The sequence below is a fragment of the Myotis davidii genome, unplaced genomic scaffold (assembly GCF_000327345.1).
Source record: "Myotis davidii unplaced genomic scaffold, ASM32734v1 scaffold616, whole genome shotgun sequence".
NCBI lineage: Eukaryota > Metazoa > Chordata > Mammalia > Chiroptera > Vespertilionidae > Myotis > Myotis davidii.
In genome coordinates, this window is record NW_006291965.1 from 4,034,516 (window position 1) to 4,046,301 (window position 11,786).

Here is an 11,786-nt window from a genome sequence, read left to right on the forward strand (position 1 = left end):
GGTGCTGGGGGGGGGGCCACCGAGCCGGAGGGAGCCTTCATTGGTGAATGCTCGGCCTATGGTATCTGCGCGTGGCCGGCTAAGTTTACGCGAATGTGGGACCTCCTTTCCTTATGGGGTGAAGACCGGTGGCCTCGGAGCAAGAGAGCCGGGTGTGCAGTGCAGCGGGGCGGGCCTGCGGGGAGCGCGGCGGGCGCCTGGGAGGTGCGCGGAGAGCGGGCGGGCCAGCAAATCCGGCCGCCTGGGGGCCTCATCTCGGGGGAATGGGGCTGAATTCCCTGGGTTCCCCGGAGCCAGGACCCTGCGGGAGGCGGGGAGAGAAGGGGCGGGTTGAGAGCCACCGGGCTGGTGGTGTCTGAGATCTGTCTGCCTCTGCCTGACACCGGAGCCTGCAGTTTCTCTTCGCTTGTGGAATTTCAGACAGCGCTAGAAACAGGTCCGGCTGCATATTTGGAATGACGTGTTGTCCATGTGGAGTTAAAAGGGAAGGAGAGAGCGATGGAAAGACGCGGTCTTGCTAGCGTGAGCACAGATTTCCAGGCGCGGGCGCCCTGCATCAACTCACCCTCCTTTGGTTAGAAAACGCTGGGCGCTGCGCACCCCTTAAAGTGCGTTCCCTGCGTGATTTAGAGTTGAAAGGTAGGGCCTGAGTTCCAGCAGCTGGGACAGTCGATTATTGTTTTAAATCGGGGCACAATGGACACACAGCGTTGTGCTCCTCTGCTTGGCAGCCTTCTTGGTGTGCGTTCCTTTCCAGCATTTCGGAGGAAAGAGGGCGAGCAGGGGCAGGAGGTTTGCTCAGAGCATTCCCATATCGGGTAGAAATGTTCGGCAGCGGTGGGGTGGGGAAGGGCAGGCTGGCAGCCCAAACCGCTGGGAGTGCTGGGCCCTCCACAGGCCTCCAGCGGGGTTTGTATTCCCAGGGCTTGCGTTTTCACTCACTGCGTTTGGGTCCTTCCCATAGCTCCGAACATGCAGCGCTCCTCATTCCGACTCTAGGAAGATCCAACGACTTAAACAAACAAAAATGGCCTTGCCTTTGAGCTTGAAATGCACAGCTCAGGCCAGCAGCAAGCCCTGTGCCTTGAAAAGCTCTTGTGTTTCCTTTGCTAAATGTCTGGTTTAGGCAGAAGTAGCATTTACCAAATGCCACATGATCCAGGGTTTGGACGGAGGCTGGCCCTCATTTCCATCCTCCTTTGCATCTGTTTGCATACACCACAGCCACAAAACCGGGTGTTCTTGGGACAGTGGATGTTTTGTCCAAAAGAAGTCCAAGTTGGAGAAACTGTTTCCTCTGGCTGGCACGGGGTTTGCTTTTGTGTTTAAACGGGAACGCACAAGGTAGAGGTGAAGTCTGTGCCCTGCGTCCTTGTACCTACCCCTGCTGCTGGAGTTCATCACTCAGCTCTCTCAGGGAGGAAGGCGGCAAGGCCAGTTGTGATCTTTGCAGGTGATGAGGCACTGGGACCCTGGGGCCGCGTTCAGTAAGGCAGCATGATCTGCACTGGGAGGTCAGCTATGCTAAGTGTGTGCTTTTTGTCTTTTGTGCCTCAGAGTGTACTTTATGAACTGGGAGTGTTAGTGACTGCTATCCTACTTCAAGGGACTGTATACAACAAAACGAATTATCTACCTGAAAATGCTTTTAAAAGTCTTTTAATGATTCTTTTTAAAAAATAACAATATTTAGTAAGGACTTGCTGTGTTCTTGGCTCTTTAAAATCATTATCTCATTACATTCTTTTTAACAGCTTTATGAGTTAAATGCTGGTATTTTCATTTTTTTGCTGGGGGAAGGGGTGCGGGGGAGGGGAAACTGAAGTTCCCAACGGTTTATTAGCTCACCCAGCTGTAAAGTTATAGATCCAGGATTCGAACATAGGCCTGTCAACTCTTAACCATGTGTACGCCATAAGCGTCTGTAGATGCAAGCGGCAGGCCTTTTTTACTTAAATTCAAAATACCGTGGCAGTTAACTGGTCAAATAATACCGGCTTGCCACACTGCAACACCCACACACATTAGCTTTTGCCATTATATGTATCCCATAGCATTAAAAGATTGTCTTCTCTTTCTCCCACAGGTAAAGCAGATGATGTTCTAAATGGGGACCATGACAAGGAACAGAGAGATCCTTATTTTGTGGAGACTCCCTATGGTTATCAACTAGATTTAGATTTCCTCAAGTACGTGGATGACATACAGAAAGGAAACACCATCAAGAAACTGAACATCCAGAAGCGGCGGAAGCCATCTGTGCCATGTCCAGAAAGCAGGCCCCCACCTGGCCAGCAGGGTGTGTGGACTTCCACCGAATCTCTGTCATCTTCCAATAGCGACGACAATAGGCAGTGCCCCAGCTTCCTCCTAGCCAGAAGCCAAGTTACATCGACTCCCGTCGCAAGGCTACCCACCCCTCTGGACATCTCACCCACTTTCCTTACCATCCCAGAAAGTCGACAGCTGCCACCACCCTCACCACAACTCCCGAAGCACAACCTTCATGTCACCAAGACACTGATGGAGACCCGGAGAAGGCTGGAGCAGGAAAGGGTCACCATGCAGGCGATGCCGGGTGACTTCCGAAGGCCCAGGCTGGCCAGTTTTGGAGGCATGGGCTCCACAGGCTCTCTCTCCTCCTTCATGGGTTCTGGAAACCACAATCCTGTCATGCACCAGTTTCAGAATGGTTACCAAGGCAACGGGGATTATACTGGCTATGCCCCAGCTGCAGCCACCACCTCTTCCATGGGGAGCTCTATCCGCCACAGCCCCCTGAGCTCAGGGATCTCCACTCCTGTGACCAACGTGAGCCCCGTGCACCTGCAGCACATCCGGGAGCAGATGGCCATTGCCCTGAAGCGCCTGAAGGAGCTTGAGGAACAGGTGCGAACAATCCCTGTGCTCCAGGTAAAGATCTCTGTGTTGCAAGAGGAGAAAAGGCAGTTGGCCTCAAAGCTGAAAAACCAAAGAGCTGCATCCCAGAACGACATCAGTGGTGTGAGGAAGCGGTCCTATAGTGCTGGGAATGCGTCGCAGCTGGAACGGCTCTCCAAGGGCCCGAGAAGTGGCGGGGAATTATACATTGACTATGAAGAGGAAGAGATAGAGAGCGTAGAGCAAAGCACACAGAGGGTAAGAGAGTTCCGGCAGCTCACAGCAGACATGCAGGCCCTGGAGCAGAAGATCCAGAGCAGCAGCTATGAGGCCCCCTCGGAGCTCAGGGAGAACGGGGAGTGTCGGCCTCGAGAGCATCGGTCCGTGGCTGCCGGTGCCGACGAGAACATGCATGACATTGTTGTGTACCACAGAGGCTCCAGGTCCTGGAAGGATGCTGCTGTGGGGACAGTCACGGAGACGAGGGATTCTGGGGTCAGTGTGACAGAGGCCATGCTTGGGGTGACTACCGAAGCTGACAAAGAAATTGAGCTGCAACAGCAGACCATAGAAGCCTTAAAGGAAAAGATCTACCGCCTGGAAGTACAGCTCAAAGAAACCACCCATGACCGAGAGATGACTAAGCTCAAGCAAGAGCTCCAGGCTGCTGGATCGAGGAAAAAAATCGATAAAGCCATGATGGCCCAGCCGCTTGTCTTCAGCAAGATGGTGGAGGCCGTCGTGCCGACGAGAGACCAGATGGTTGGCCGTCACGTGGACGTCGTTGACTCGTGCGTTGGGACCTCTGTGCAAACAAGTAGCGTAGGCATCTCCTGCCGGCCCCACTGTGAGAATAAAGTCACGGGGCCGGAGCTGCCCATGAATTGGTGGATTGTTAAAGAAAGGGTGGAAATGCGTGACCAGTGCACTGGAAGGGCTGTGGAGACGTGCGATAAGAGCGTGGGTGTGGAAATCAGTGTCTGTGAAACAGGCAGCAACACGGAAGAATCTGTAAACGACTTGACGCTGCTCAAGACCAACCTGAATCTCAAAGAAGTGCGATCGATCGGCTGCGGAGACTGTTCCATCGATGTGATTGTCTGCCCGCCAAAGGAGTGCACCTCCCGCGGCGTGAGCACGGAGCCCGCGGGCCAGGCGGAAGCTGCTGTCATGGCAGTGCCTCACACCACCAGCCAGCACACCAGCACGGCTTTGGAGCAGCTGAACCAGTCCACCAACACCGAGACGGCCGCCCTCGTCGAGTCCTGCACCAACACTTCCCTCAGCACTTTGGACAAGCAGACCAGCACCGGGACTGTGGAAACGCGGACGGTGGCTGTAGGAGAAGGCCGTGTCAGGGACATTAACCCCTCCACCAAGACTCGGTCCATCGGAGTTGGCACGGTGCTCTCTGGCAGTTCCGGGCTTGACCGGCCATCAGCTGTGAAGACCAAAGAGTCCGGCGTGGGCCAGATAAATATTAATGACAACTACCTGGTTGGTCTCAAAATGAGGACCATCGCATGTGGGCCTCCCCAGTTGACTGTGGGGCTGATGGCCAGCAGGAGGAGCGTAGGTGTCGGGGATGAGCCTGTAGGAGAGTTCTTGGAGGGCCCGCAGCCCCAGGCTCCTTCCGGAATGATGACCGGCTTGGATCACTACATTGAGCGTGTCCAGAAGCTGCTGACGGAACAGCAGACGCTGCTGGCTGAGAACTATAGTGAACTGGCGGAAGCTTTTGGGGAACCTCACTCGCAGATTGGCTCTCTCAACTCGCAGCTCATCAGCACCCTGTCATCCATCAATTCTGTCATGAAGTCTGCAAGCACCGAAGAGCTGAGGAACCCCGACTTCCCCAAAATGACTCTGGGTAAAGTCGCAGGTAGGTAGCGCTCTGCGGGACCTGGGGATGAGGAAGGGTGGGGGCTATACTTCTAGAACCATTCTAAAATGCTAGAACCCTGGAGGAAGCTTTAGAGTGGTAATTTGATAGAGTGATGGAAAACCGTGGCTAAATCTGCTGTTTCTCATTGTCTGGTAGCTTCTTTGGCCTCTGCCTGAGGACTCGGGCTGGAAGAAGAAAAGTAAACTAATGCTGGCTGGCCTAGGGGCTGCCTCCTGGGACTGCTGGTTTGATATGCTGTCTTCCAGTTATTCATTTACTTGTTCATTTAATTTAGGCAGGCTTAAAAAAGGTCCTTTCATGTTTGTAACCCCAACTACCAGTGTATTATTATTACAATTTTTACCAGTATATTATTGATAAAAAAAATACTGGTAGAAAATATTGAAACTTTTTAGGAGGGGAGGGAGACTCCATTAATTCATATTACTCCAAGAAATAATGATTGAGTTCCTGCTCTGTTTCAAGCATAGGTGTCAGCTCCTGTCCTGACATTCCAGTTTGGGGGCACAGACACTAAACAATAGACCTAGCTCATGTCAGGTGGTGGTATGTGCTATGAAGAAAAGAACTCCAGTTACAGGAATAGTGAGTGGTGGTGGTCAGAGTAGGGGCTGTTTGAAGTGGGGTGGCCCAGGAAGGCCTCTCTGATAAGCCAGAACTCTGAGAGAAGGGAGCCCTAGCCCACTGTTTGTTTTGATCGGTGCTTACATTTTTGTCTTCCTCATCCTTGCCCTTATTCATTGGGATTCCTGCTCACCTCCTGATTTTTTTTTTAATTGACGTTAATAATTGAGAAACTACCCTGGAAGATTTTGTGACATAATTCTTCCCTGGACGCCTCACTAGAATGACTTCCCTTGTTATCAGTGTGTGTGTCTCTAAGAATGCATACTATCCGCCCAGGACGGGGTTTCATTCCTGGCTGTCCTGGTCTCACGAACCAGCCTGACCTGGGGAAGCAAAGTCAGTCTTCTTTACAGGGCATTGTAAAGTGGGGACTGGAAGGGCTCCCATCCTAGAAGGTTGTCACTGTGTTGGTCCCTGGCATGTGGTGAGCACAGGGTCACTGTTGTTGTCATTGGTGGTTGTGCTAGTAGCATGTTGAATGTGGTTTCCTTTGTTGATATGCTAAACCGTAGTGTGAGGTTTGGGAGGCCACTGCAAACATATTCTCAACTCTGACCAAAGGCTACATGCAAAACGAGTGTAAATGCTTCGTGTGATTTGTGTAATGTAGATTAAATTTAAATTTATTTTGATTGATTGATTTTAGAAAGAGAGGAAAGGGGAAAAAGAAAAACATTGATTTGTTGTTCCACTTATTTATTCATTCATTGATTGATTCTTGTATGTGCCCTGACCGGGGATCAAACCTGCAACCTTGGCATATAGGGATGACACTTTAACCAACTGAGTTACCCAGTCAGGGCCCTAATATGCATTAAATTTAATTGTAATGTGAAAATGTCCAATGTTTTAGACTTAACTATAAGTAAGCCATTAATAAGAATTTCAAAGTCTTTCTGTTTCTCTTTATACACAGTGCTTCTCAACTTTCTGGCCTTTTAAATACAGTTCCTCATGTTGTGACCCAACCATAAAATTATTTCATTGCTACTTCATAACTGTAATGTTGCTACTGTTATGAATTGTAATGTAAATATCTGATATGCAGGATGGTCTTAGGCGACCCCTGTGAAAGGGTCGTTTGACCGCCAAAGGGGTCGCGACCCACAGGTTGAGAATCGCTGCTTTATAGCCTAAAAGTTGTAGTGGCTGAAATGGACTGAAATATCTTTTATATCTCCCTAGGCTTCCACTTTCAATACTGAATTAATATTAGCTTTTAGTAACCATGCTGTGGAACAGACAGCTTATTGTAGGAGAAAAAATGGACATGACCATGACAGCTGATGTGTGTGTTTTTGCCTTTTAGAATCAAAGGAGTCTAATAAATGTTCAGGGGAGTCATTGTAGAGTAAACAGGATTAAAATGATATGTGGAGTCTTAAGTAACTAATAATATGTCTGTTTCCACGTCTTTTTTAAAAATCATGATGTCAGATGTAGAAGTCAAAATAAAACCCTTAAATACCTCCAGACACAGATGGTACAGTAGATCATCCATTATAAAGGCGTTTTCCTGCCAGCCTTCCTCCCTCTTCCCCAAACTGGGGCTTCTATTTCACATTCTTGCCAAAAATATTCGGCTGAACCATTAGAGTAATCTGCCTGACACCCCGAACAGCAAGAGAGGGGATAAAGTTGTGTCTGGCTGTGTGACAGTGTTCTTGGGTCTATTTCCAGTCACACCGATGCTCCACACGTCTCTGCTTAGATCTGACCCTGCACAGGAACACCTAATTAATCAGCTGAAATGCACAAGCGCCACAGCATTGGTGAACAAACAGTATAAATATATTTAATAATACTTACTGGGTCATAGTGGCAGCTCCCTCGCAGAACGCAGAAGAACAGCTTCAAAGTGTTTCTGTAATCCACATCACGTTTGTATTTTAGATGTTTTGCTTTTGAACTTCCAATGAAGAAGGAACTCGGTTAGGAGCTCAACCCAGGGTGTTAAATATTTGTTATCTGGTGTTTGTTATATGAACTGAAAATGAAAGCAGCTTGATCTATGGTCTAGAGAGAGTGTCAGTACCTGCAAGCTGTGAAGATTAAAAGTGTGTCAAAATGCACTGCGGCTGACTGTGCACACCATATAATAGAGAGTGTTGCTCACACACAACGTTTCATGCCTTTCTCTACCAAAAGGCATAGTGGAGTATAGGAAGGTATTCATTTCAGACTTTGTCTTCCAAATGAAATGATAGGGTATTTGGGTTTGATATCTACCAAAAAGGTCATATAAATGATTATGTATGTTATGTCAACCTAATACTTGAGTGCGAAGGAGCTGTTGAGTTTGGGCTCCAAAGCCAGACATTCTGGGATCAAATTCTTTCTCTGCCACTAGGACAACTTGTCTTCATTCCCTCACAGGGTTGAAATGAAGATTTAATGCATTAATAAGAGTAAAGCATTTGAAACAGCCTGCAGCACAGAGAATATAAATGCTCAATAAATGCTGGCTGTTGTTGCTGTTACTGTTTTTAGTACTTCCAGAAATGGAAATGTGGACATAGAACAAATTGCCAAACAGAAATTGTGCAAATGATCTTTTGTTTTTAGTCCAAATTCTCATCTTCATAATTCTGGCTGGCCATTGCCTTCATCCCCCAATTATATTATGCCTCCCCAACTAACAACTTTATCAAAATAAAAAAATACATATATATAGAGAGAGAGATAGATAAAAATGGGAAAATACATCTGAGAGGAAGGGAGAGGGAGAGAGATAGAAACCTCAATGATAACTAACAACTTTATCAAAATGAAAAATATATATATATAGAGAGAGAGAGAGATAGATAAAAATGGGAAAATACAAAGTAGGAAGAATAAATTTTCAGTTCAGCCTCATTCAGAATCTGTGTGAAAGCCCAAAACGAAGCCAAAATTAAATTAAGTATATTAGTGTCCAGTCTAGGAAATTCTCTTAAACTTGCCTAGGGTTGAAGATTTGAGGGTATAACTTGTTGGTATGCACAAGAGCATTATTTTTAGCAGCATTATTATACCTAACCTATCATTTTCTTAAAATTATAACAAGTATGTGCTCATAACAAATAGCGGGTCATAAGGCCATAAATAAAGAATGACAGCCGAAACCGGTTTGGCGTAGTGGATAGAGCGCCGGCCTGCGGACTGAAAGGTCCCAGGGTCGGTTCTGGTCAAGGGCATGAACCTGGGTTGCGGGCACATCCCCAGTAGGAGATGTGCAGGAGGCAGCTGATCGATATTTCTCTCTCATCGATGTTTCTAACTCTCTATCTCTCTACCTTCCTCTCTGTAAAAAATCACTAAAATATATAAAAAAAAAAAAAAAGAATGACAGCCTCTCCTTCACGCCCCCAGGGGGTAACCTCGTGTGTGCTTGGTGTACACAAGTGTGTATGTGAGTGGGGCTGTATTTTGGAGACATACTTTTTTAAATAAAAGTTGAATCATGCATATTCTATGCACTTGTCACATAAAAGATCACAAACATTTTTCCTGAATTTGGTGCTGACCAAAGATGTTCTATAAAACATCTTTTTATAGACATGTTTTATAAAACATGTTTTTCATTCCTAGCAATTGAATTTCCACGTATTATTTCTATAGGTAGATAAGTAGGTTGTAATTAAGAATTTAAGAAGAAATAAGTTTCTGTTATCAAAGAAACCTTAGGAAAATAATGTTTATGCTTCCTGTAAATCAATTGGATTGTTTTGGTTTGAGGAGTGGGTTAATATTTCTTTTCATTTTTTTTTCTTTCTCTCTGGAAGAGGAAACAGGAGAGAAAATTCTAGACAAATGACGTGCAGTTACAAATACTCTAAATATATTATAGCTGTCTCTGAGGAAACACAAACAGAACTATCTATAATGGTGGAACTGAACTGCCAGCCACATGGGTTATAGAAAATTCATCTCTCATACTCAAACAAAAGAACTGCATTTTAAATCAGCTTCCACATTTGCCCTGTTCGTTATCTCAAGTTTGTTAAAAAGTTTATGAACTTGAAGTCATTCCCATAATTGTGAAAGCAGTTTTGTAGACAGAGAGATGTGAGCCAAAGCAAAAGCAGGGAAATAAATTGTTACAAAATGCCATTTCTGGTTAGTTTTCTCCCAGTTCAAATAATTACCAGTTACTTGTCCTGGTACCTATTTTTTAAAAATAATAGTTGTCTTTTAATTAGTGCTACAATAGCATCAGAATAAGTCAAACAAAATATTGTTGGCACCTTGCAGTATATGTATACTGGCATGAGGTAGTTAGCTGACTTCTTGTACCGGCTGTACAGGAACTTGGAGAATCACTGTAGAAAGGGAGAGTCTGGGTTTCCGTGTCCTTCTGTGTCATGAGAAGGATGCATTAGATTTTTCATGCAGGGGGCTCTTTCAGCAGAATTTTTTTAAAATGTATTTTTTATTGATTAAGATATTACATATGTGTCCTTATCCCCTCTCCCCCCACTCATGCCCTCACCCCGCCCCCTCTCCGTTGTCCGTGTAGATTGGTTAGGCCTATATGCTTGCATATAAATCCTTTGGTTGATCTCTCCCCCTTACCCTCACCCTCCCCTACCTTCCCTCCTAGGCCTGACAGTCCAATCAATGCCTTTCTGTCTCTGAATCAGTCCTTATTCATCAGTTTATGTTGTTCATTATATTCCACAAATGAGTGAGATCATGTGGCATTTATCCTTCTCTGACTGGCTTATATAGCTAAGATTTGGAAACAGCCTAAGTGCCCATCAACAGATGAATGGATTAGAAAACTGTGTTACATCTACACAAGGGAATACTACGCTGCTGTAAAAAAGAAGGAACTCTTACCATTTGCCACAGCATGGATGGAACTCGAGAGCATTATGCTAAGTGAAATAAGCCAGTCAGCAGAATTTTTATGCGAAACTAGCTCTTCACCAGACTGCCCATCAGATTCAGCTGGGGAACTTTTCCAAAATTCATGGGTTTCCTGCTATCATCCACCACCACCATCACCAACCCTAAAGGCACACCCCAGGCCCTATTTCAGGGAAATATTGTTGGAATAAACAGCCTCAGAGTGAGGCTTCTTAACCTGAGGTCCATAGCTTCATGAACATTTTTGTGTTTGGAATTTTTGTGAAGAAAGTGCATAATTTTCATCAGAGTCTCAAAGGGGATAGTGACCCTCAGAAGGATTGAAATTTTAGATGGGTTTCAGAGCTTGGGGAAAAGTACTCCAGTCCTGAGAAAAGTCTTTTACAGAGTTTAAAATCTGTTCACCGTTGGTGAGCCCTTTAGTTGACACATTTCAAAATCTTCCTCTTTAAAAAAAAAAATCAATGATGAGAGAGAATCATTGATGGGCTGCCTCCTGCACGCCCCTTACTGAGGAGGGAGCCTGCAACCCCGGGCCTGAGTGGGAATCAAACCGTGACCTCCTGGTTTTTAAACTGATGCTTTATCGTGTTCCGTGGGTACTAGTGAAATGCACGTGCAGCCTGGGGAAAGGTGCAGGTTTACTTTGACGCCTTCTGTGAATGACTCCTAAAATGTGCAGCTCATTTCTGGCCAAAGCACAGAGATGAGTGGTTTGTGAGAACAAAGTGGCTTTGAATCTCTGACGTCCATTCATAAATGACAAAGGGGATTGTTGAGTGAGGATGATGGGCTACCGCTGTTTATTCTTCTTCTAAACAGCAAGTCACTCATATCTCAATAAAGATGTCCCAAGCCTGCTCTGTACCCTTCTCCTTTGGGGTCAATTGATAGTTATGCAGTCAGCGTTGACTATATGCAAAGTGTGGCACTGCAACAAAGAGCTAGTGGTCCCATACCTTGAAGGACTTGGGAAGCCAAGACATATAGCAGAAATATGAATGATTACCTCTGGTGGGATATGTTAGCCCCTAAACAGTGTGCACGTACACAGCGCTGGAATTGTTCAGCTGGCATCCCGCTCTCTGAGGCAAGGGAGGGGATGAGCTTAGGAAGCAGAGGAGGACCTTAGCTGTATCTGAGGAACAGAGAGCACATCTGCTCAACCCAACTTCAGTCACTGCAGCTTGTCAGTGTGGGTTTTCTGGGTTGCCTTGGGATGGTGTGTAATTAGATGTGGGTGGGGTTGTGGTGAGGAAGAATCAGATTCTTAATCTGCTCTAACGCTTTAATTTCTGAGTACCCACTTTTAGATACATTCATAACAGCTGTCTGGCATTTTCTCAAGAAAATATTAAAGTGGCCCTAGAAATTATTAAGCTGCAGCTCTGGCCACGTAAGTTTTTCATCTCCAGTTCAAGTTGACTATGTTGGTGACCACCTGTAGTGGCATTCAGGCGGTGCTTGAGAGGTGATCCCGGAAACAGAAAGGGATTGTCCCTTCTCCACCAAAGCTACATAC

General features: G+C 46.2%; 1 protein-coding gene across 6 annotated transcripts in view; it reads left to right on the forward strand.

The window, feature by feature from the left end:
- The window catches only part of KANK1 (KN motif and ankyrin repeat domains 1), a 174,532-nt gene that overhangs the window by 138,837 nt on the left and 23,909 nt on the right, over window positions 1-11,786 (forward strand). For 5 of the 6 annotated variants that reach the window (XM_006765295.2, XM_015565026.1, XM_015565027.1 and 2 more), the window contains one exon: window positions 2,087-4,762. In XM_006765295.2, coding sequence (XP_006765358.1) covers window positions 2,087-4,762 — 2,676 coding nt within the window. Of the gene's footprint in view, window positions 1-107; window positions 201-2,086; window positions 4,763-11,786 lie in introns of those variants that run through there. The other variant, XM_015565025.1, reaches the window with a different exon arrangement.